This window comes from Nycticebus coucang, chromosome 8, assembly GCF_027406575.1.
Source record: "Nycticebus coucang isolate mNycCou1 chromosome 8, mNycCou1.pri, whole genome shotgun sequence".
Classification (NCBI taxonomy): Eukaryota; Metazoa; Chordata; class Mammalia; order Primates; family Lorisidae; genus Nycticebus; species Nycticebus coucang.
In genome coordinates this window covers 101,949,687-101,976,379 of record NC_069787.1, presented here as the reverse complement: position 1 = coordinate 101,976,379, position 26,693 = coordinate 101,949,687, and the positions used below count along the sequence as shown (strand labels likewise).

Genomic DNA, 26,693 nt, shown 5'->3' with positions numbered 1-26,693 from the left:
GTTCTCACCTAACATGTACAATGTAGGGGTACACCTTATGGGTGAAGGACTTAACTACAATTTGGACTTTTGCCTCACAAATGCAAAAAATGTAACCTGATTATTTTTACCCTCCCATAAGTCTAAAATAAAAAAAGAAAGATTCTGAACTCTAGTCAGCAGAAATGGAATCATTTCTGTTAATATCAACCCACCAGAGAGGGAGAACTGGGGAAAATCAGTTTACAAAAGGATGAGCTTTTCCTCCGTTTTAATCTATAAGCATTGATCAAGCTCAGGACCTTGATCTGGAAGACACTTTCATTCTGCTTCTTTATCTAGTAAAGGTTATATACACTAAAAGCCTAGAATTAAGAAATGCTTCCACTCAGGGTCCAGTCATCTTTTCCTGTTCATCAAACTGCAAGTATTCTTTAGCTTTCTGTGCTGGGAGTGATTTGGCACAAAGACGTGTAAGGGAAGGTCTCTTCTCACAGGAATCCAGGGAGCAGCATCCAATGCAGAAGAAAGTTCTAGCATAATTAGGGGCTAATGTGAAGCACTGACCTCTGAATACAATGGGAATACTGAAAAGAGAGATCATCCCTATTTCAGGGCTGCAATGCTTAGGGGAGTCAGAACAAGTTCTGTAAAGTGTTCTGCAGGGACAGTGATGATTCTTTCTTTCCATTATCAAGGAATTAAGGGATAAATATAGGGAGAAAATTATCCCTTCCTCCATCCATACCCAGAGGGTGGAGTTGCCTCTCCCATTTTCAGCAGATGACTCTCCTTCCCTCTGCAGCAGATAATGGGACAGTGTACGTAGCTGATGCATTAGCCCTAGTCTCTAGAACTTCTTCCTTGGAAACTCACCCTGTGATCAGGCCTCCGAGGGTCTTGTTATTTGTCAGAGGCACAGGTGCTACACCATGCTGGACACTGGAAGGGACACAGGGAGATGAGTATATGGCACATAAGGACCTTCATTTGACAACTGAGATGAGAAAAGAACAGAAAAACCGGATAGCTAACAAAATGATGAAAGTTCTAAGGGGGGTCTGGACACAGAGATACAGGACATTTGGTGAAGAGAGAAGAGAGTCTTAGTGGTAGAGACCAGAGGTAGCTTCTTGGAGAAGGTGAATGAAAGTTTTACTGGGAATTGTTGCAGTATCCCAGTGGATCTTAATTTCATACCCCCCCCCCAGTTCCCCAGGTTGGCCCCTGATGGGCAGAAATTTCACTTCCCTGGTGAGGGGAAGGCATTCACATATAGGAGGAGGGGAGATGAAAGAATATAATCTGTACTCTGTGCTACTGAGCAGAGAGAAGGGCCCTGTACCCCCAGCATAGGAGCTATGCGTTTCAGCACCATGGCCAGCGTTTCCGCTTTGAACTGCAAAGGACGAGTGAGGTCTTCTCTTCCTGGCCCACACCCACTACTTGCACTGTTAGGGAACCAAACTCCCCAGCCCAAAGCCCTTAATAGACACTTACTAGTGCAGGCCACTTCTGGGGGGTCAAAATCCGCACGGTAATAGCCAGTCCGGCAGGTACAAATGGGAGATGCCTCTGAAGGGGAGCGGCTGTTGGAGGGGCAGTGGGAACAGCCTTCAGCTTCCTGGCCGGCCTTGAACATCCCTGCAGGACAGGCTGGAACACAAAGAGACCATATGAGAATTAAGTGAAGAGTGGCATCTAAAAACCCTTCTCTAAAACTGGAAAACAAGATACCTCCCCTCTAAAGAGGATGTAGAGATGCCCCCTTGCACCAGGGGGGAATCTCCGATTGAGGAAACCCCTCATAACACTTCAATTCTTCTAAAATTCTTGCTGAAATATACCATTCTGATCTAATGGCCTCTCTCACTTGAACAATATGAACAATAATTCTTCTCCTTCAGGTGCGTCAAGAGTTTTGATTGAGAAAATGAATCTAATGTGTAGCTCAGTTCCTGGGACACAAGGACTTCATAAACAGCTACTTCCTTCCCTTCTACCTAGGTAACAGCCAGGGCTTTCCCTTGAGCTGCTCCCTGGAGGAATCTTGTCCAATGGGCTCAGATGGAAAGGGGTCCTGGCTGACAACAGACTGGCCTCATGGTTCTTAAAAGCCATGCTGCAACACACGTGAGGGCCAGCATGAGGTGAGTTAACATTCTCTTGTTATGAATGATGTAAGAGGCTGAAATTCATGCATAATTCTTTAAAAATATATTAAGTGCTTTCAAGGTTATTACATCATTCTCTCTTAATTGCATTTCGATATACTTTGGGGGCAGGGCAAGAAAAGGATGTCTTTGCAGACACTGCACCAGGGGCTATGTCGTGTACATGGCAGTGTGGACGCTTGGGAACACCTGGTACAGCCTGATGCCCACTGAAGGTACCCTCATGTGTCAGGTACCTCCTCCTGTGGGATCAGCCTATAGAGAGTTATGCCCTGAAAGTGTGGCTCCAGGCTGTCCCTTAGGCTTTGATCCAGTCTTACCAACAGACTGTTGAGTCCACACAACTGGTCTCCTCTTTGCTGATCCCTCAAAAGATTGATCTTATTTGTCCTGATTTCCTGAGTCCCTTCTTTACCATATCAGCCACTGAATCTTCCTATTCCAAAGACACTTGCTCTGACTTATTCTCCTCTGAGCCCCTGTGCCTGGTCAATTTACTTAGCTTTCTTATATCTCACTAATTTATTCAACAAGCATTTATTGTACACCTCCTGAGAACCTAACTCAGGTAATCAGAGGACAGAGCTTGCCTTCAAGGAGCTCTTGATCCAGCATAGTCCTACAATTATAATACAATGTGATTGTTGCATCAATGGAAGTACTATTCTAATGGTTTCTACTTATACAAAGCTCATCTTCTCAAATAGATTGTTCCCTCCTGGAAAGTGAAGAGTATTCTTTAATAATAGCAGTAGCCACCATCTGTTAACTTGTCCTGTTAAATGCTTTACGTGCATTCCTCTATGGGGTAGCTATTATTATCTCCATTTTGCTAATGAGGAAATTGGGACATGGAGAGGTTAAAAATGTTACCCACGATCACACAGTGGGAGAAATGATAGTGATGACATATATATAAGCTATTTGAAAAATATATACTGATTTTCTGCCAAGGCAAGAAGGAAGAACTATTTCCTATGCTGTGAAGGTTTTCTCACTCCATTGCTCACTTAAAGTGGAAAGGGTTTCAGTTACTCTGCATGTGTTCTGAGGTGGGAGCCCAACTTGGATTGGAGGCAATCCCTGAAACGCAGTGTTCTGGAATGGTACAGCCCAAATGTTTTCCATGGAACTCAAGTTCTCTGGGTTGTTAGCACCTATTACAAAAAGTCAGATATTTTGAAGTGTGAATTAGAAAAGTTGATCTCATTCCTTATTGTAGAATTTCTCAGAAATTCCAAAATTGGGATACAGAATGCCATGCTTTTTCACCAAGAAGCCCAAATTGGCCAGGAATGTCCTGGGACCATGGAACACACTGGGGTAACTGTGGCTTCCCAATTTAGGGAAAGGAACAATTTCTGTCATGATCCATGTAGAAACGGGCTACTTGGTGACCCGTGTCAGCATATTCAAAAGAAACTTCTCTGTAGAAAGAAAAGAAGAACTCATGTGACTCTTTACTAAAGACCCAAAAAATAAAACATCAAAGGGGAAAACACTAAATGGCGTGCCCAAAGTGCCCTAGAATTTGGCTTACTAATTTATCTTTCCAAGCCTATTCAGTTCAGTCTCTTCCATTTTCTCCCACTTTTCCATTGTTTCTTTCCATATCTTTCCTCATCTCCTATGAGAAGCACGTGGCCCCTTCCATGGTAAACTCCTAGCATTCCTGGCCCTGCCTGGTTCTACAGGTGCATAGCACAGAGCCCTGGCTCCCCGCAGGCCCCTGCTGTCCAGACCACTGGAGCTCTGTTCCTGGGAAGGGGGAGAACGTGGTAAGGATCCAAGCCTTCATCTTTGGTCCCTGCCACACTGTAATTCTCTTAATGTATCAATCTGAGGAGAACAAGGTATTTTCCCTTTCTTTTCAGCACTTAAAAGCCTCCTCCCTTTACATTTAATGAGTAACAGCATAAACAATTATCCTGAAATCCACAAGTGGCAGAGAGATTTAGAAAATGCCTTCCTCTGAGGTTTCTGATGGAGGAAGGTGACTAAGTCCCTAAACTCCAATGGAAGGGATGGACAGGAAGAGTTCTAAACTGGACTCTGGGGAGAAAGGCTCAGAGAAGGCTTGGGGAGGCCCCAGGAGGTGGTGTGACTTCATCCTCCTCAGAGACCTGAGCAATTGGCAGTGATCAGACAACCTGGGGTCTGCTGTTTCCTAGTTGGGTGATCACTGACAAGTTATATGATCCCTCAGAGCCTCAGTTTGCTCATCTGTATAAAGGATCTATATAAAAGAATCATAAGCTTCTGACAATAAACTCCCACAGGTCATTAAAATTTAATAATCTCAAATATGAAATGCAACTATCATTAACATATGCTAATAATGCTAATTCCTCTCCTCCCCAATTTACCCACTTCTTTTTAGCAATCAAGTTTTCTTTGCAGAAACTTTTAGAATTCAGAGTCTGAATATAAATCTGAAGTTCCAAAGTGGGTAAATAAATCCTGACACCAAATGAAAGAATGTGTTTCTGCATAGATTATTTCTGGGTTTTTTTAATAATGAGTTAATCATTATATGCAGAACATATATTTGACATATAATTACAAAATGGGTGCATATCTTCATATCTTAATAAGACCTGTGTCTAGGCATTCTCTAATTTATAAAAGAAACAGGATTCCTAAGTTTGTTTATTAAACTTTCAGATTGTAACTTGTGACCACATTCACGCTACATTTTCTCAGAGAATGAATGTTTCAAATAATAAAGTGCTAACCCACAAAGCCTTTTGAACTTGTCTTGTTTCAGATACCACTAATAAAAAATGAAGTTGACAATTTATTATTTTAATAGACATTTAACATAGAAAACTTTGCTTCCCCTTGAGAAAAAGCAGGTTTAATTAGAAATTATAAAGGAGCTTCTGGGTAGATTTTGACAAAAAAATATATAGGCCAAGAGGAGTAAATGCAAATGGCCTTTGGGGTCAGGTCAGTCACTTGAGTACATAAAGCAGCTGAGAGAAACAGTACAGAAAGTTGCAGAACTCCAGCATCCTGGAGACTACATGCCTGCTTAAAACCTCTATGTTTCCAAAACAGCAGTAATTCAACCTAACCCAACACATCTTGCACTTCCAAGCAGTTTTGAGGTGGATAACACAATTCTTTGCTTTAATATCATTTCAAAACTCAGAAGTTCCCTGTCTCAATACAGAATTACAGTCAGCATTATCACAGCAGTTATGAGTCACTCTTTCAGCAAATGTTGATTAAAGGTCACCCCCAGTCAGGCACCATGTTAGAAGAATAGAGCAGGGCACAGATAGGGCTTCAAACTTCAGGAAGTCCCCTTCCTGGTGGAGGAGGCAGATGACGGAACATAGCTTCTCACACAGCTATGCTTGTGTGTGCACAGGGGCCGGCACTCCACAGTGTGCATCTTTCAGGGATCCATCTTTTTAAGATGAGGGTCATAGGAAACATTTTTTTGTGGGGGCCAGGAGGTAAGATTCAGAAGAAAAAAAGACAAAGCAAAAAGAGAAGAGATGGAGGAACAGGAGAGGCAGGAAGGGGAATTAGATCAGAAAGTGCCCGGCCTGGGACGTCAGCGGGGGCGTTTCGTTACTAGTCCAGGAGGCGGGTGGAAAGAGAAGAGTCATCTGCACCTGTCTGTGTACTCACGTAAGACCTTGGTCTTTGGGACACCTGTAACTTCTAACACAGGTGCAATCTACAATGGTTTTTCTTCCTTAAGAGAAGGGGGTTTGCTTCCCTCCAATTAAGTGATCACCATTCAGACAGAAGACCTAGAAGCTTGCAGAGCTGAGGTGTTTGGATGGCATGCACACATGCGTGCACACACACTCTCACACACACATACACACACAAGCAAACCTCTTCTCCCACCCCAGACTTCAGCAAAGGGGAAGAGACAACCCCGAGTCTCTCTCATCCATAAACGTGTGTATTTTCCATTAAACAGACAAAACACACATTTCCCTCCCTCTTCTAGGGCCAAAGGACTAGTACACATCACCTCTAGCTGCTATCCAGAAGGTCACCTTGAAACACCCACCCAACTTCTCAGAGCCTCAACGAACGATGTAACAAATTACCTGCTGCTTACAATACTCTGGAGAACGCCTCTCCCCTCCCATCCCTGCACGCAGACTTCCAATGACATTGAATCCATCACCTACAGTACTATTATTTTATAAAGAAACAGATTAAGTGTCTCATAAACAGTGCAGTGATTGAGATAATGGAAAGCGCTTCTTATCCCCATCTGCAGCATCAGGTTATGAAGCATTTCCAAGCAGCCAGGAAGAGGAAATTAATAGAAGCAAGAGGGAATAACCACTTTTATGCAATTTCCTCAGGAGATAGTGGACCATCTAATCTTTATTGGAGCCCTTTAACCTGTCACTTAGCACTCACCAGAGCCTCTTTAGCTCTCATGGTTTTTCTTGATAGCAAAGGAAGATAAAATGAAAACTTCAAAACATTATTTTAGAATTTTCAAATCTGGAGGGCACACATTGTCTCTGCTCCGCCTCCCTCAAATGAGGCCTCAGAAAACAACATTTTTATGCAGCAGAAATGTGGGAGAGCTTAACTATTCCCAGGGCATGGTCCAGGGGGTCAGAGCGGCACTGCAGGAAGGCAATCTCTCCTTGCATTTTAAATGTGATTCTTCCCTCCACCGCCACCTTCTGTCCTTGCTCTTTCTTTTTAATAATCTGATTACTTCTCCTGATCTAATTTTTTTCCCCAAATGAGTTTGCAAATGTTCATGCCAATGAATATTCATCCCCTGCTTAAGAACCTGGTGCCTTTTTCTCAAGGCAGGTGCAGCTCAGCAGCTGGCTCAGGGAAGTGTGCCTTTCTCCTGGGCAATGGTGAGAGGGGCACCAAGGGCTTCCGGCCTGGAAGGAGAAGGTTCACAGCCCAGAGCACATTGTTCCTTAAGCCTCGCTTTTATCTCCATGCCTGCTCCCACTCTGTAGGAGGGGCAGAAGAGCCTGTCAAGGGAGCTGCTAAGGATTTCGGGATAGGTGTGGTGGTGGTGAGCAAGAAATTCCTGTGGGCTGTGCACAGAGCTCTGCATAGCTCTTCCCATAGGTCTTGTGGCCCCACGTTAGGCCTGATATTTAGACTCACTCCTGTGGCTGAACATCTTCACCATCTTCACATTACTGGTGGCTGACACCACAGGCTGCTGACTCTTCCAGTCCATGAGGCTTCCTGGAAGGGACCAAGGCCACTGTGCTGGGATTGCCCTGTCTACTCTCAAAAGTTGTGTTTGCTTTTGCAAATCTTCCTGGAAAAGCCCCCAGGATTCCATTATCTCATTGGCATCCAGGGCCTTATGGGAGCCCCCACTTTTCCTTAGAGTCATGACAATGCATTGGGAAAACTGATAGCAAAGTAGTTCCCAGGCATCCATCTATCCATCCACCCATCCCCTCAGCTCCCATATTAGTTCAAGAGCTTTCTGAAGGTTGGCACTACGTCTTGTCATCTTGTCTTTCCCTTTCGCCCAATACTTTGCACAAGGCTTGCACAGAGGCATCTGTGTAAGGCATATACATTTGATAGATTGTCTGGCTAGTTGGACTGAATGTTCACTGAAAGCCTGCTGTGATAAGACCCAAAGGTAAAAATTGTGGTAATAACAATAACCACAGCAAATTTAATCTTAATATTAACATGAGAGGCTGTGAGGTGAAGGGATGCTCCCACACCAAGTGTGAATTCTTTTAGTTTTCTAGGAATGGTATTGGATGATGTATATCATGAGCTTCAAAATGGTCCAAGATTTGATTCAATATTCCACTTCTAAAAACTTATTCTAAAGAAAAAAACAAACAGGTGTGGAAAAAGACTTACGTTCATGAATATCAATCATTGTGTTATTTATAATAAGGAAGAAAGAAAGAAAAAGAAAGAAGTAAGAAAAGAAGAAAAGGACAAGAAGAAAAGGAGATGGGAGGAAGGGAGGGAGGGAAGAGGGAAGGAACATGAAAGTCTAATAATAGGGTATTCACTAAATAAATTATGGAACGTCCATATAGTGTAATATTACATAGCCATTTAAATTATGTCTTGGAAAAATATTTTAAAAGTAGGTCTAAATCTATATGTAGAATGTGAACTTCACTATGTGTACACATACACACATGCATGCACTCACTAAAATGAAACTGAAATCTAGGAGTGGTGGCGTTACTAATGATGACGATTTTCCTGTACTTTACCTATGTTTTCCATTGCACATACATGATTTTTGTAACCAAAGAAAATCTCGTTCACTACATTTTTAAACTTTCTAGAGGACACTAAGGTATGAATGACAACCTCTGATCCCAAGGAGCTGAGCCTAGCGGGGCACGTCAGAGGGGACTGTTTACTGCTAGAAGTTCCACAGTAGAGGGGGAGGAACCCTGTGCAGAGGTCATCAGAGGAAGGGGACAGAGGAATACAGGTTGCCTACAGGAGCTGGGACATGCACAGAGCCTCAAAGGGTGGGTAAAATTTGACTCAGAAATGGGAGGGCAAAGTGAAGGGAAAAGAGTACACCGGGGCTCAGAGAGGACAGGATCCTGGGTTATCGGGGGAACCACTACTAGTTATAGAAGTTGCCAAGAAAGCAAAGCCTATATGGAGGCCTCGGGTGGGGCGGGAGGAGCAGGTGCAGGCACTTCTGCTTCTACATCTACCTGGGCCCTTGAAGCCAAATGGGTCTCCAGTTCTTGCCTCACTGGGCCTGTTGCCGGCTGTAATGGCCTGTGCAGAGGGGACACTTAGCTGTGTCATACACTTGTATCACTCACAGTGACACTTGCTGAAATTGATGAATGCTGCAGGCATCAGGACACAGACGAGACTGTAACTTACAGTACGATTAAGCTGCTCAGGCGGCAGAGGCGTGGTGGCAAGCTTAGAATGCATCAGCATGGAAGTTGAAAAAGAGGTGGAATCAGGATGGGGGTGCTTCGCCTTGGTGAAATGGGAGATCACGGGTCAGGACTGAAAGTGACAAATAGGACAGCAGTGTCTTAGGGGAGGGGCAGGCATCTAGGTCCTCATCACTGATGGTAGCCTGTCCCCAGAAAGCAGTTGGATATTACATCAGAGCCAATGCCCTGTCCAGGCTTAGGAGGCCAGGTTGGGCATCAGTCCCTGTCAAAAGTGAGTCCAGGGTTGGACCCTGTAATCCTGGCCCATACAGTGATTAAGGACTGGAGGTAGCCACGAAGCAAACCCAGGTTTTCTAAGGATATAGGCCAGTGGTTCTCAAACTGTGGTCTCCAGACAAGGTGTGGACTGGATGTTTTTGTCCTTCCAAAATCTTACGTTGAAGACCAATTCCCAATGTGATAGTATTTGGAGGTAAGGCCTTTGGGAGGTGATTAGGTGGAACCCTCATAGTTGAGATTAATACCCTTGTGTGGAGTGACACAAGTGACACAGGAGAGCTTGCTTTCTCTCTGCTCTCTACCATGGGAGGATACGATGGGAGATGGCCAGCTGAAACCAGGATGTGGGGCCTTCCTGGATCTTCTGGCATCCTGAAATTCAAACTGTCAGAAATAAATTTTTGCTGTTTAAGCAACTCAATTCATGGCATATATTTGTTATAACAACATGAACTAATACCAACAACACTGGCATCACCTGGGGACTTGAAATGCAGAATCTTGGACCTTACTCTAGACCAGCAGTTCTCAACCTATGCGTCATGACTCCTTTGTAACAATGAAAATACATCGCAGCATTAGGAAGGTTGAGAACCAGAAAATGTGGGTGTGGGACCCAGTAATCTTAGTTTTATCAGGTCCACCAGATGATTCTGATACAACTCAAGTTTGAGAACTATTTCTCTAGGCCATCTGGTAGAGGGGAAACATCATGTCCTTGTAGTCTGAAGAACTGCCACTTACTGGTTGTGTGATCATAAGCAAGGTACATACGCCTCTGCACTTCAGTCTCCGCATTTGTAGAAGAGGGTGCTAAGGTAACTTCCTTTTCACGGCTATTGTGAAGATCAGTATAACATATGTAAACTTCCTGGAATGTAGAATTTCCTCAATAGAAAAATGTTTTCTGACAGGATCCAAGCTGAATGTTTTCATCAATCATTCATGGAGCAGCATCCTGGAAATTCCAATGGATGAGAGCAAATGTGGCTTGGAAAAGCCATAGTAGGAGCCTAACTCAGTCTGGGAGGGTCTTGGGAAAGTGCTATTTAAGATGTAAAGAAGACCTATGCAGATTGGCAGAGGTAAAGGTGGGTTAGTGAGAGGAGATAAAGAGCCTTCCAGACATGTGCAAAGGCCCTGGAGAAAGAACAGGACTCCGTCAAGGTGCTGAGAACAGTGTTCCCAGGGCCAAGGCTCTGTGAGCACTCAGGCAGAGAGCTTCCATGGGGTGGGCAGTGGTGTGCTGACAAGGCTGACAGGCTGCAGAGGTGTCCTGAGCTCATGTCATCCAGCCCCTGGACTACCCTGTGGTCTATGAAGCCACCAATGGGCTTAAATTTGGAAGACACATAATCATATTTTGTTTCTGAAATACACTGGGTGCTGGGAAGAGAGTGAGGACAGTTATGGGGAGACTCATTAGCCCAAAAAGTGTGATTATGGACTTGGACAGTAGGAATAGAGAGAAGTAGATGGATTCAAGAGCCTTGTAGAGGAGGGCTCTGAGCTCCCTCCCAGGTGCCAGGTACTGGGTCAGGTCTCGGAGTTAAAGATTGTGACTTGTTGTCTGGCTACTGTCCCTGGTCTCCTCCTGATGCCAGAAAGCTGTCCCTCCACATTTCATCCTCTGGGGCTAGGCATCTCTTCCCGGAGGTCTCCCATAGAAATACAATCCTCTGGCAGTGGGCTCCCTGTCCCTGACTTTGGGGGTGGGAGTGGCAGTAGGAAGGGCCCAGAGCAGGGAAGGTGGGGGGATTACCGGAAACCAGGACTGATTTGGCTCTTCTTGCAGCTTCTGTGTCTGCTTTGTAAGTCTGTCCCCCAGTGGCCAGCCTGCAGACAGAGCTGGAGGGACATGACCTCGGAGTGGCCGGGAGAGCCTTCTGGACTTTGAGATGGCACAGGAAAGAGATCTGCACCCCATAGGTGTAGCATTATCTGTGCCCCCTTTCCAACAGGCCAACCGGATGGACAGTAGCTGCGGGAAGCCCCACGGGCTGGTTCCTTAGCTTCAGCTCAACAGAAGGGCATGGAAGTGGTGCTGAGGCAAATGAAGACAGCAGGCTAAGAGGGAAAGCAGGAGGGAGACCACACATCTTTAGACAGACAGAAACAGGGTTCAGAGAGGGCAAGCAGAGACTCAGCTGAACTTATTCTTGGGCCCAGCCTGCCTCAAAGTACAAGGGAAAGGGGAGGACATGGGAGGAATTGTCCAGGAGGCAGCTGATAGGCTCTCCTGTCCCTAGCCCAGCCCTAGGAGAAGCAAACACACCTCCATCTGCTCCCACAGAAACACCCCACATGCCTATACACAGGCCTGGGGGCCTGGCTCGGGGCAGGCGGCAATAACACGGGTGATGGGAGTAAGCGATCATTGAGCAGAGACTGGAACCTGGCAGGGCCTGGTCCTTCATACTCCCAGGCTCTTCCCACATTGAAGTGGGCAGGCAGGGACAGAAACGGGGGACAGCAGTGTCACAGCAGCCAGATCCCAGCCAGGAGATGCTGTCTCTGAGAATGGGCCAGCCCTCAAACTGGTCAAGTTGTGAGGAAGTTGGATCCAGAGAGACACATGGCCGAAGAAAACGTGTCTTCGGCCATGCTCCTCTTCCTACAGTGTTTCGCCTAAAGAAATAATCATGCACAGCTCAAAGACTTGAAGATTTACGAGAGAACTCATGATAGGGTTTTTCAGAGCAAGAAAAAGCTAGTGACAACCTAAAGCCCTGGCACAGGGTGTCAGTTAAATAAGTGATGGTACATCTACAAATGAAAAACCAGGACCCCATCAGGGAAGACAGTAATGACCTGTGTCTGGTGACGTGGAAAAATATTGGGTGCATATTGGTAAGTGAAGAAACACTTCCACAAATAAGGAAACAAATGTTGCTCCCAAATACTTCACTTCTTTTAATAGCAGTGAGATTACAGATGGTGTTCTTATCTTTTCTGATCTACATTTTCCAATTTTTATACAGTAAACTTATATTGCTTCTTAGACTAGAAGAATTTTTTTTTTTTTCCAGATAGTGAAAGGTCAGAGGCCATAGCGAGGCCTGAGTGGTGTGTGGCCGAGGTGAGAAGCGAGGCTCCGCTGGCAGAGGGCAGTGGAGTGTGAGGTGTGGCCTGAAGGTCAGTCCAGAGAGGCCCCAGCTGACCCAGCCCGCTGTGTGCCAGTGCACCTTTGTGTCCCCAGGTCTGCCTCCACACCCACCGCCGGGATCCCCAAATATCCATTTTGAAGGGATGAGCCCCTTCCCCTCACATGATTGTCTTATCCATCCAACACAGGTCCAGGGAGCACCTTCCATGCACCCCAAGTAAGAGCTCAGGGTCACCTGCTTTATATTGGGAAAGAAGAGGGCTGTTGTGGAGGGGTGAGGGCAGATGTGCAGAGAACCAGAGGTGGAGGAGCCACCAACTCAGAGTCAGCAAATGGCGAGATGGGGCTGAATTCTCAAGGGGCAGGACCACAGCCTCCTCAAGAAGAGCCCATGTCACACCCAGAGGGACAGGAGCACAGTGTTAGTTCTCAGAGGCCAGAGCAAAGAAGCAAAGGAGGTGGTAAGCCTAACCTGGGGGTGGGGGAAGGCAGGCAGGACAGATTCTTTGCAGGGGTCTCCGCTACTTCTGGCTCAACCACCAGAAGATGCTTCAGAGGCCCCTGGGACCCAACAGAGAAGATGAGGGCCACATCAGTTTGGTTCCCCGGAGGGCTCCGCGTCATCTATCCCAGTTGGGCCCACTGGGCCGCCAGAGGGTGCTAGACCTAGGCCCTCACTGCAACCCCGCACTGTGCCCTCCTCAGGCCTAGTCTCCACCCTCATGACAGCTCGCCTGCCAGTGTTCTAAAACACCATCAATCTGGCGGCTCTGGGCAGCGGATGAGCGGGACATATGCTGCCAGTCGGAATGCTTCCCACGTTTTCAAACTGAAGTGTTTTCCCTTCAAGAAAAGCCTTTTTTAATTTAAGTACTTCCCCTGACACAGGCCTTGATGGATTCCCTTAAAAAATAATTTACAATCAAGTTCTTAAGATAAATGAAGGTGACTTCTCACTGTTTCTACCTAAAGGCTGGACATCGGTGAGAAGCCACTCAGGCTTCTCCCTCCTTCCACCCCGAAAGCATAGGCCAGCACAGGCTGGCCACCAGGGCACGCACAGACCACCCGGGTTGGGTGTTTGGTCACACCCTGAAAAGGACCTGCTGTCACCTGCTCTCTCTGCTTTTCATAGAGTCAATATGGAAAACAACAACAACAACAATACAAAAGCAACCCCTTTGGATGCATCACACAAATCTCATTTCCTCTCTAAAACTCTGACAAAGCAAATAGGACTCTTCTCTTAGGAAAGGCTATTGTTGGTCTTCCCTTTCCAGGCTTCCTCACCCCAGAGCCTTGGTGAGCCCACAAATCACAGGTAGACAAAGCAGGAAAAGACCTCAGATATTTGTGTATACACATGAACAGGGGTAGCCAATATCACCACCTCCCCACTGAGCACCAGGCCTGCCATGGCAGTCAATCATGCCACTCCCTTCCACTCAACCTGGAGCAGAGCTCAGAATCTCTAACACAATGGCTCAGGCAGCCACTACCCCTCCATTGAAACTGGCACATCCCATACCAATGACAGGGAAAATGAGGTCCAGAGAAGGCAATGGATTGGCCATAGGTACAGGAGAATCAGAACGAGTGAGAATGCCCCTGTCCACTCCACCTGCCATGGGGGGCCAGGGCGAGCCCACTGCAGCTCTGTTGCCCTCACTCCATCCCCACCCCCACTTATTCGACTCTTCCTCCTCATCCTTGAGGTCAGCCCCAGCACACAGCCTCCTTTCCGACTGGGATTCCAGGGCATCTAATTATCCTCTCTGTGCGCATCCAGGGAAGAGCTGCATTATGTTTAAGTAAGTGTAGCTAAGAGGTGCTGCATCTCAAGAGAAGGTCAAGTGCTGCATATGTATAATATAAGATTAAGATTTTTCCCTTCTGTGGTGTACTTGATAAAATAATTTTGCTGTGACCTTTATAGAAACCCAGGAGTAGAAATGGGCTCAGGGGAATTTCCAGCTTCTCCCCAGGTCACAAAGTCATAAACACATAAATCTTTAATGACATTATACAGCCTTCAAGTGGGACAAGTGAGCAAAAGAAATGATTTTCACTTTTTGGTAATGACAGAGCAAAAGCTCTGAGGCTGAAATCCTCAAGCTGGATTTCCAGATAAAGGATGCTCCATGCACTGCCCTGGCCTTCCTTGTCTGTCCAAACAGAGTGTGGCACTGAGAACATGGGCCATGGACCTCCCAAAGCAGAATTTCAGAGGAAAGTGTCCTGTCCAAGGTCTTAAAGGATTCACAGTCAGGTCTAAGTGGCTCTGCCACAACTTTGCTAGGAAAGGTTGCTCCTCAGCTGCTAACCTGCAGTGATAGTGGGCGTAGCACTTTGTAAGTCCAGAGTCAGCTTGGAAAAAGTGAAATAACCATGTATTAAATATAAGCATTAAAATAATAAGGTTAAACTTATCCCCAAAGATTCTGCCAGTTGGAGTTAAAATGACAAGGCAGAACACGTACATTGTCCAAAAAACTGAAGGCAGAGATTTGACAGGATCTAGTTTGTCTAACCCAGTAGTTCTCAACCTTCCTAGTGCTGCAACCCTTTAATACAGTTCCTCATGTTGTGGTGACCCCCATCCATAAACTTATTTTCGTTGCTACTTCATAACTGTAATTTTGCTACTGTCATGAATTGTAATGTAAATATCTGATATGCAGGATGGTCTTAGGCGACCCCTGTGAAAGGGTCGTTCGACCCCCAAAGGAGTTGCAACCCACAGGTTGAGAACCACTGGTCTAACCCATGACTTTTGCTCAGGACCTCAAGTCTTGTAGGTTCTGAAATAGGCAGGACACCCTTCTTCTGAGCAGCTGAGCAGGCCTAGCCCTGGCCTCTGGACCCCTGCAGGCCATGTGAATGGACCAGTGGATGCTGCAAATCAGAGCAGCTGAAAGAGGGCTCCTGCTGGGGTCCAGCAACAGAGGGTTGGATGGTTGTGTTCGCTGCGGTGACCATTTATTCCCAGGTGCTGAGAGGTAATTTCCAGAGTGCTCCGTGTACTCCCTATTTGCAGTTTCCTGGATGAACATTAGCATCACCAGCTGCCTTCAGGTTTGTCAGTTAAACATGATTAAGGGAGAAGCTTGCAGCAGAGATCAGAGGTGTTAAGGACGCACTTAGCACTTAGATCTCGATGTGCACTTAGGGGAAGCAAGGCGAGAGTCATTCAACTGAAGGCAGCTAGCAGTGAGGAGCTGGGGCAGGAGCAGCAGGTGAGGGCCCCAGGGAAGGCCCAGAGGGAGGAACTAGGGAAGGGGGGACTGTCAAGCAGGCCCTGCTAGTGGCCTAAAAAAGGACTTCCAAAAATCATGTAGCAGGCACAGTCCAGGGCTGAAGGAATGAGGGAAGCCCAGTTGGACAGGCAGACACGGCACTGCTCCTTATGCTGCCAAAGACAGTGCCTGCTCTGCCTTGCCCACCCTTGCCTCTCGGGCCTTTGGGGTCAAGCCAGCAAATCTCTTTTATTAAATGAAAGACTGGTATGAATGGCAGTCTGGTCTAGCCGTTGCCACCCTTAGAACCTGCTGTGTTTCACTTTACCTGGCAAGATCTGTGTGCCAGGCTGCCCAACACCTGTTGAAATTGATTATAAAGTTGTGTTAACATTAATACCAGTTGTTTCATTACTAAGGGCAAAAGCAAACATTTAAACAAGCATTTGTCACGGACCAGGTATCTTGCCAGAATGATCCCATTTCATCTTCACAATAGACCTAAGAGACATGTGCTATAGTTATTTCCACTTTTCACACTAAGAAACGGAGGCTCACATAAAAGTTCACTAGCTAGTCCAAGATTCTGCAGCTGGTGGTATAGCCAGGGATTAAACACAGACAGTCTGACTTTGGAGATTTGATAGCTCGTTGGTTGGAATATTTTAAAAATTAATAAATTTACTTGTAATGAACAAAAACTAGAGTGTATTATGAGGAGAGAAATATCAGCTTCAGTTACAGAGTCTACTACTTAAAGCCATGGGAAGCAAGTTCTATAACTCTTCCGAGTTGCAGTTTCCTCATCTGTAAAAATGAATAACAGCAGTTCTTGGCTTGTAGAGTTGTTTTGATGACTGAATGAGAGATAATAAATATAAAATGTTTCATGCAGTACCTGGCACGAAATAAGTGCTCTATGAACAGCAGCTGTTAATATTATAATAAAATTGGAATGTGTTCACTGTAGACAATGTGTCATCACCTTGCTATGTTCTCTGTTTTTCAAAGTCAACATTTGTCCATCGTGTGGGCCATTCCCATCAGGCTTTGATAATGCATGGGCATTGGCCTGACTCACTAAGATCCAGGGATATAAGCAGAAGTAGTACACTATGTGACTTCTGAAAGAAAGCTAGATCTTACACCCCTCCTCATTCTTGCTGGCTGGAAGTAGACATGACAGCTGGAACTTAAGCAGCCATATTGAACTGTGAGGTAGAAATCATATGCTAAGAATGTCTGTCAGAGCAGCAAGGCAGAATGCACTAGGATTCTGACATTACACCAGCCTGAATTTATTTTACATGAGAGGAAAAAAAAACCCTTCTACATTTTTAAAACCACAATTATCTTTCATTTTTCTGTTTCTCATAGGCAAATGTAATCTTAACATATCATTTCTTTTCAATGGGATTATGTAAGAAAGTGTAGCAATGCCATTTCACCGACCGTGAAAACAGGTCAAACAACTTGGCCAATATTTCCCAGCTAGAAGTATAATTCAAAACCAAGTCTGTCTGGTTTCAAAGCTGATTATTTACCACGGTAAGTTATCTATGGTGGCGGGGGAGGTAGGGGTATTCTGTATTTATGGACATATTGCTCTCGGGCTCAAAAACTCACGTGTTCAAGTGCACATGAGTTCAGAGGAGAGGCTTAGGGAAAGGACAAGATGCATTTCTTGTCTTTTCACTGAGGGCATCTTGCCCTACTTTTCCTGCCTCTAAAGGAAGAAAGAGGGGAAAAAACACACACAACTATGGTCTATGTCACGTGCTGGCTCTGAGTGCTGAGTCCCTCTGAGTCCCCGCCTGTCTGAGTTCCTGACCAAATGTAAAAATGTGATGCACTGATGTAGTTGCTGGGTATTCTGCAGAGTCTACTCTGAAAGGCAGATTCTCTTTCCAGTGGCTTCTGTGTGCAGAGGGAAGTGGAGAGAGCGTGAACGCTGGTGGAAGTGTCTGCATTTTCCAGAATGCACGCGAGCACCTTGGCAGCGCAGGCAGTGCATGTGCGCTGACACCAAGTGCTCCCGCCTCGAGGAAGGAACAGTCAGCAGCAGCACTTGCATGACATATGGCCACCTAATATTATCATTGTTTACTGACGCCCCAGTCCAAATATGCTAGGGGAGCCCACCACATTTATACCCACTTCCCAGATAACAGCAGGATGGGAAGATAGGGATACAAGTAGCCGGCTTATGTCCATTAGCATAAGGAGCACAGAACAGTGAATGCCAACGAAACCCCGCGCATTAAAACCTGGATTTCATCCTCATCAGGCTAATAATCATTATAATCCTATGAAACGTCATTAACAAATTCCCCCTTTACCATTTCCACACGCAGTGCTCATTTGTTAATAACCAAGATAAAGGTCCATAAAACAATATTGCTCCCATGTAACACGGCTTTCTCCTCGTTCTCAATAAAAATCTAGACTTCCATCGGAGGAATGTGTGAGCCTCACCAAGATATGTCAATTATTTTGAAATGACAGGTATTCGATTCCCAAATTCATCAGTGGGGGCTAAAAATGTATTGGTTCATCAAGCAAAGCACATTTCTGGAAGCACTCTCACCATTTGGGAATCAAATAATAATTGCAATAGCAACACCTTGACTTTCTAATGGAATTTTTCAAGGAGCTAAAGGGTTTTGACACATTCTTCCCAACAACCCACTCTCAGATTTATCTTCTTTGTAGGCTTCTGAAATAGCAAAAGTATTGGTTTTATTTTTCCATTTTGCGGGAGAACAGATTCTTAACTCAAAAGCTGAGTGACTTACATAAACAAAGCATGCTGAAGGCAAAGGAAAAATATGTGCAACTCTTTCACTCTGGAGCTCTAACCACTTGACGACATAGCTTTGGAAACCTCATTCTTTGAATCGAAGCCCTGAGCTGGCCACTGTGGTTCTACAGAGAGAGTTAGCTAGAATTCCCATTCTCAGGGAACAGAAAGCCTAGTAAAACAACCAAGCAATAATAATAATAACTATAAAACAGCATGTGAATATGAAAACAGATGCATGTTTAGGGATGGAGAGACTAGGCAGTCTCCTCTTTAATTAGGAGACAGTGAAGCCTTCTGGAGGAGGTGACAGCTGATGTGGGTTTTGAAGCATGAATAGGAGCTTGCTAAGCAGATAAAACGAAGGCATGAATTCCAGGGAGATGAAATGACATGTGTAAATGTATGGTGGTGAAAACAGTCCAGGATGTTTGGCAGCTTGCTAGTGAGATTGCTGTATATGCATCACTAACCTAATGAAGCAGAAGACAACTTCGTGGGAATCATTGATACTGGGAAGTCCAAATAAGCCAAAAAGTCTTCAAGGGAGGCAGAACATTAAACAGAGTATTGAAATAAGTAAGAGATCATGGATACGTATTAGGAACCCCCGTGTCCCAACCCCACTGCTGAGTCTCTCTCGGTGAGTGCCTGCAATTTCTTCACTCTCCTCTGTAATCCTTCCTCCACTTCTTCATCTGACTCTCAGAGGTCATCAAAGAACCTCTGGGCCTGGCTAGTTCTGAATGGCTAAGTGTGGGTAGCCCAGCCCCAGAAGGGGCTGCCTACGCTACCTAACCCCGAGATGGGCACGCTCCTATCTCCTGCAACATATTTGTCTGCATTCTCCAGCACTTGTTTTGTCCAGAGCAGAACAGCAGAAACCCAAAAGAGCCGTTCTGTAGAAGGGGAGTTAGTAGGCAGCTTCTTCCTTCTCTACAGGGCTCTGGCCTTTCCTCAGGCCTTTCTTCCAAAGAGGCCTCCTCTCTGCTCGTAATCAGGGCTGCACTTCAGTCCTTCCGAAGGCCCACTGTGGATTTATGATTTAATTTGTATGTATGGCACTAAGAAATGATTTCAGGGCTGGTCATTTAAGAAATGATTAAAGACCATCATTTCAAACCCACAGCACTCCCTGGGGGAAGGAAAGTGGTTTGAGACAGAAGGAGGTGTTAATAATGCACGGAAACGGATGTGTGACAGTGGATGCCAGTCACCCGGGGCACCCAGGGGCAAGGAGGTCGAGGCCCAGATGCCTCACTGCTGTCAGTGATGTGTGTGTGCTAAGGAGCCCTGGATGAGGCTGGGAGGCCCTGGGTCCTCAGGACGAGAGGAGCCACCCACACCAGACATTTGTGATGCTGTCTTTGTTCAGACAGGCAGGTTCCATCCAATAAAACACCAGGCCCAGTCTCCATTCCTTGGCATCTTTATAGTCTCAGAGCAGTAAACCTGGACCGAAAGGTGGGCGATTCCCGTGTGGGGGAAGGGAACAACAACCCATCCAGGCTTCAGCTCTCCAGAAGCTTTGCATGTGTTGACACAGACAGGAAACCCACACACAGGGCTTCTAAATCACCCTTGACATCTCTTCCAAGGGAACAGCCAAATGTCTCTATTCCAATTTATGAGGTGTGATTATAAAGTTCTGAGACCAGGTAATGAGCTTGGGAAGACATACTCAGCCTTCCTCCAGGAATTCCTCAAAGTCAGGGAGATTCTCAGTACCTTTCTGTGTTACTCAACTAAGTCAGCTATTGAAGAACAAAGTTGAGCCCCACAGCAGGCCTGCCCGTGGCTACACAGAGGTGGAATCACCACAATGAAGGCTGGTGGCCTCAGAAAGTTGCAGAAGGCAGAAGGGGGCAACAAAATTCACCCTAACCTTGACTCCAAATACCTGGGCTCCAGAATCAGTATGCTCACCCAGCATGTCAGCCCTTGCTGCCTGTAAGGTCATGAGTAAGTTGTATCCTCTCTGAGCCACAGTGGCCTCATCTGTGAAATGCAGACAAAGAGAGTAGGAACAGCTCCTCACCTTTGCTGTTTAGTGGTGAACATACACGAGGCTTGATCTTAATTTTAGTTACAGCTCCCAGGGCTGCTCAATGGGGCCTCTCAAACGTCCGTCATGATAAATGATACTTTAATTTTTTTAAGTTCCTTTTATTCTGAAGAGAAAATAGTTGTAAGTACAAATTCTCAATAATGAGCAGTAGAAAGGACAGGGGGTGGCTGACTGGAATCACAGAGAGGTCCTAGAAATGAGGCCAGCTCCGGCCAGCTCTGCAGCTAATGGGAGCAGCTCACCCTCTCTGGACCATACTTCCCCACTTGATGAAATGTGTAGTTTAATTAGATTCATCAATCCTCCTTCCCTTTAACACAGGCTTGTGCTCTGTCACTCATCCATCATTCAGCCAATAAGCACGCACCTTCATTAAGCAGGGCCCTGTATTATTCAATGGCCAGCAACATGCAGTCTTTGCCACAAGGAGCTCACGCCCTGACCTCCAAGACCTCTTCCATCTCCATGAAGCTAATCTAACCGGGAGTCATCTACAGGTGGGTACACTGAGGCACCTGGGAATTAAAGGCTGTGCTCACCCAGCATGTCAGAGGCAAGGTGGAGACTCAGCTCATCTGGATTCAGGCTTCCTGGAGAGATTTTCCCATTAGTCTGCTGGGTTTCTCCATCAATAATGATATCAACCATAATGAAGATAAATATTTTGCAATAAACTGTCATTTTTTCACATGAGAGAAAGCCATTCAAATTAAACATGCTTTGGTCTTACTTTCTTTTACTTTTATTTCATTTTCTTGGCATATCTCTCAGCTAAAAAAAAAAAAAAAATCTATTCCTGAAAAGACAGGCAGAGGGAGAACCGTATCTAGCAAAGATCCTACCCACTGCCTAGATAGCTGTTTTACTGATCCGCTACCACAGACATACCCACTGTCATCATCGCCTGCTTGTGGGAAGGGAGGGGCCCAGGACAGGGCTGGGACCTCATGGAGCCCAGGGGCTCTGGGATTTCTGGAACAGATCAAATGATGGACTTGTGTGACCTTTATTGGTATTCGTTTTAAAGTGTAGGCTTCAACTAAACTCAACATGTGTAGCGCTCACTTCTGCCTACTAAACATACTTAAAACCCCAGTTAGAAACACAGGAGAACAGCAGGTGGGAACCTCACTGCCTCCCACCTGCTCCTCCTAAACTGGGAGACGGTGCTCCCTGGGATGGAGATTAATCACCCCCCATTCCCCACCATCACTTATTCTCACTCTCAACCCCATTTCCTGCCACTTCTTCTGGGTCCAGAGCCTTGCCCCTGACGGTTTCATCCTCCCATCTGTATTTTCAGCCTGTCTACAGACGTCTGCTGTAAAAAGCCTGCTATTTCCCTCCCTCCCCTCTCAGGTCCAAAGGCCACCACATCCTGTCACCTCCACATTTGGAGCCACAGTCAAAGCTCCCTCTTGTTGCTTCTGCCTTAGTCAGGCCCTTGTCCTGTCACTGGCTCCCTGACCTCCCTGACTACCTCTTGCTCGTCTGGACACCATTCTCCTAATGTGATCTCATAACATGAATCTGATGGCAGCCTTCCTATCTAAACGCCTGAGACCTCTCCTGCCTTGACAGTGGAGCCCAGTGCCTTGGCATGCCTTTCCACAGCCCCTCTGAAGGAGATCACTGGGCCCAACTCACCTCTGCAGCTTCCCTCTGACCCTGCCTCCCCTGTGTTACCTAGAGTTCCAAGCAACTGGAACACTGGCCCCTGTGAACACACCCACACGTGGCTTTCCAGCTTCCTCTGCCCACCTACCCTGGGCTGCCTGGTGAGCTCCCACCCTCCTCCTGGAAGCACTGCCTGTTCTGTGGCAGCTCTAGACTTCTACCTGTCTCCCCGCAGAACGCCCCATACTGGGTCTGACTGTCTGCTCCCTGCTGCCATATGCTACCTATCTCAGCCTGCCAGAACCCACACAGCAGCAGGGCTCAGGAACTTGTATTGAAGAGCAAAAAATTGGAAATAGGTGAGCCAAACTGTTAAGAGCTCCAGCATTTTTACTTTTCCCCACTACGTGACTATTATAATCTTCCAAGATTTTGCTCACTTGTATCTCACTATTGGAGTGCCCTTTCCTCCCATCTCTAAGCCTGAACTGTGTCCCATTCCCTTAGCCTCAGTCTCCCCAGCTATAAATCCAGAACGTTACATTCCACGTAAGGTGATGGGTATGGTTAGCATCCAAGAGTTAGTTTGTTATCATAATAATCATCATTTGTTCCTTCCCACAAAACCATAGGCTTCTGAGAGCAAGGGCTGTTCCCAGGCCATCTTTGAACACTTCTGTGTCCAATGTCTGGCCCACCCAAGTGGCCACTTCGGGCATTTGTTTATTACAAGACTGTCCTTTATATCAGCAGTGGCTCTCTGGCTCTCCTGTCTGCCCATGGTGCCTCTATAGGACCCTCTCTGAACCCATGGCTTCCCTTGTCTCAGTCCTGACCAATTTTAAGGGTCCTTTTGGGTCAACACAGGATTTTCTCTAAGCCTCCAAGTCCTGCCTCTCCTGTCAATCACCCATGATGGAGAGAGCCTGCCTTTCACGCCTCCCAGCGTGGTCCTTCTGCTCGGATCTCCCCACTCCTGCTGCTGTTCCATCTGCCTGATGGGGAGACACACACAGGCTTCTTCTCTTCCTCCCTCCCTCCCTCCAGGGGCTGTGCAGCTCCAGCTCTCTGCCCACAGCAATGTGGCAGAGAGCTGTTCTCTGCCCTCCTGCTGGCCTGCTGTTGGCCATGAACAATCCTTGCTGTTTAGGTCTCAAAGGCATCACATCCCCACCTCAGTGGAGAAAATATGCTGGAAAATCAGCCCCCTCTACCTTCTATGCTCCCCTCAGGCTCAAGGGGGGCTGGAAGCCAGAGAGCTACATTTCCTGGACTTTCAGCCTGCAGAGGTCTGGTCCGAGTCCCCCGACAAGAAGCCCTCATACCGGATGTGGGAGAAGAGAAGCAGCAGAAGTTTCTGCAGTCCTTGGGCAGTGCTGATGAGCAGTTCATGGGTTTTATCAGACTTAAAGGTATGTAGTTGCTTTCCGGGGTTTCCTGTGCATCACCTGCCTTGGTGCTAGAGGTGGCCACGACCCCACCACCAACAGGGCCTTCTGGCTACTAACTCCCAGAAAGTCAGTGCCCAACCTGAGACTGCTCAGTGGCCTTCGGCTGACTTTGTTTCTCCATCCTTATTTAGAGTTTGGTAAATACGTAAGTTCCTGTATCAAATCTGATTCCATTTGAAATAACCTGGAATCTTTTTATATAAACTCCTTCTACCCCCCAACACACACTTAATGCATAGCCTTTTTTCTGAAATAAATTAAAATCATTCTCCCCAAAGACTTAAGCCACACATTCTAAGAACTTGTTAGGTGCGTATTCAAAGGGTAGCAGGACTGTGAAATTCTTCAGTTCCTCTCCATGTGCTCTGGTGATTACAAAGGAGAGGGTGAGGGGGAACCCTAGGGCTCCCTCTTCCCTCCCCTCCCTAACTTGGTTTTCCTTATGACTCTAGATAGAGAGGGATAGAGATTTGAGATGGAAGAAAAGGCTGGATGGAAAGCAACAATTAACAGTGAATATTCAATGATTATGTGCTAGGCACTGTGCTAGATGCCATACAGAAATTACCATCACTTCATTCTCAAAACAACACGATAAGCACACACAATAACTATGCTAGGGGCTTGTCCACACTGTCAGGTTTGATTCTCCTACCAGGTAGATGCTGTCATCACACCATCTAACAGACATGGAAACCAAGGTACAGTGAGGTCAAGTAGCTTGTCCAAAGCTAATGAAAGTTCAGGGAAGGTGTGGTTGGAAATGTTCTCACTGGCAATCAAATCCTAAAGATGCCAAGCTGTCCCCCCCACCAGCACCCTGCTTTCTGAACCCTCTCACACCTGCTGAAGTTGGTATTCCTTCCCTTCCCAGGACCACTGGGTCTTCGGACCCATCCCAAGTGTCCCCAAGGTCATGTGATTAAAGTAACTTACTGGTTTTTGTCAAGAAGGTTTCCCTTTCCCCAGGAACAATTTCCATTCAAAAGGATTGGATTAACCTTGTTAAGTAATGAGAGTTCTGGTTTTGAGCCTTGTCGGTTTGCTCATTTCTCCACCTGCCCTATCTCCTGCTCTCCTGGCCCCACCTTCCCCTTCTTAAATCATGCTCAGAGGCACTCTATCTCCTCTCTGAAGCCTCCTTCAACCTAAGATTTCTCCATGCTCAGAGCATCACATCTGGATGTGGCTTGGCAGTAAGTAACCCCTCCTTTTCCCAGGAGCCTCTATTCTCCCAATTCCTCCTCTTCCCAACCTTACAAGTAATTTCTCAGCTAGGGAGAAGCATGCTGCAAACCAGAGAGACAGCCTTACCACTGGAACAATACCAAAGGGCAGTATGGAGCTTTAGCCCATCTCTCATTCCCTCCAGCAACCCCGTAAAGCCATCCCAAATAAACAGAACCTCTGTTAAAACAGTGCACTTGCTACATAGATGTAGGGTCATGTCCCCTATTCCTGCCAGAGGCACCCTTAAGTTCTAGGACCCCTCTGGACATAGTTACAGGGGCTTGGAGTATCTACTTTGATATTCCAGATCATCCCCACACTTGGAGAAGGGAGATAGCTGGGGTGACAGGAGACAGACAGGACAAGAGGCAAGGGAGGGAAGGGAGGCAGAGCTGAAGTGAAGAATGAGCCTCATCTCTGGATTTCACTGCAGGGCTCTGAGAAAGGGTACACAGGACATAATTAGCGTACACACAGCCACACAGGCACAAATTGCAGAACCATTATTTTGTAATTTCCATAACGAAGCCTTTGGAATAACAATCAAGCTGAGGGAAAAAGAAGGAGAATAATCCTTCTTTTAACTCCCTCCTGAGGGAGCTCAGGACTGTAAGTCTGCCCTCTCAAAGTCCTCCTGCCCAGCTCTCCACCATCACCATCTATGATGGCTAAGCCCTGGGAGGCAGCATGCTGATGGAGGCTTCTTCTCCTGTGGGGTTACTAAGAAGAGCCTTTTTGAGCATGTGCACTAAGGGAATTTGTGGCAGTAGCAGCAGCAGGCAGAAGTCTCCTTGTGTACCAGTTTGATAAGAGATGTGGGCTGCCAGGGCATGGAGGCATGGTCTGTATGGGATGGAGGCATGGACCTATGAGATGGCAGCATGGGCCCTATGAGATGGCAGCCATGGGCTCTATGAGATGGAAGCATGGTCCCTGTGGAATGGAAGCATGGACCTATAAGATGGCAACAAGGGACCTATGAGAAGGCAGCATGGGCCCTATGAGATGGCAGCCATGAGCCCTATGAGATGGAAGCATGGTCCCTGTGGGATGGAAACATGGGACCTATGAGATGGCAGCATGGGACCTACGAGATGGCAGCATGGGACCTACGAGATGGCAGCATGAGACCCATGAGATGGAAGCCATGGGCCCTATGAGATGGAAGCCATTGGCCCTATGAGATGGAAGCATGGTCCCTGTGGGATGGAAACATGGGCCCTATTAGATGGAAGCCATGGGCCCTATGAGATGGAAGCCATGGGCCCTATGAGATGGAAGCATGGTCCCTGTGGGATGGAAACATGGGACCAATGAGATGGCAGCATGAGACCTATGAGATGGAAGCCATGGGCCCTATGAGATGGCAGCCATGGGCCCTATGAGATGGAAGCATGGTCCTGTGAGATGGAAGCATGGACCTATGATATGGCAACATGAGACCTATAAGATGGCAGCATGGGCCCTATGAGATGGCAGCCATGGGCCCTATGAGATGGAAGCCATGGGTCCTATGAGATGGAAGCATGGACCTATGAGATGGCAGCATGGGACCTATGAGATGGAAGCCATGGGCCCTAGGAGATGGCAGCCATGGGCCCTATGAGATGGAAGCATGGTCCCTGTGGGATGGAAGCATGGACCTATAAGATGGCAGCATGGGACCTATGAGATGGAAGCATGGTCCCTGTGAGATGGAAGCATGAACCTATGAGAGGGCAGCATGGGACCTATGAGATGGCAGCATGGGACCTATGAGATGGCAGCCATGGGTCCTATGAGATAGAAGCATGGTCCCTGTGAGATGGAAGCATGGACCTATAAGATGGCAGCATGGGACCTATGAGATGGAAGCCATGGGACCTATGAGAT

At 46.6% G+C, this 26,693-nt stretch overlaps 1 protein-coding gene across 2 annotated transcripts in view; it reads right to left on the bottom strand.

The window, feature by feature from the left end:
* The window catches only part of EPHB1 (EPH receptor B1), a 449,583-nt gene that overhangs the window by 153,411 nt on the left and 269,479 nt on the right, over positions 1-26,693 (bottom strand). For both annotated transcript variants that reach the window (XM_053600199.1, XM_053600198.1), the window contains exon 4: positions 1,480-1,635. In XM_053600199.1, coding sequence (XP_053456174.1) covers positions 1,480-1,635 — 156 coding nt within the window. The remainder of the gene's footprint in view (positions 1-1,479; positions 1,636-26,693) is intronic.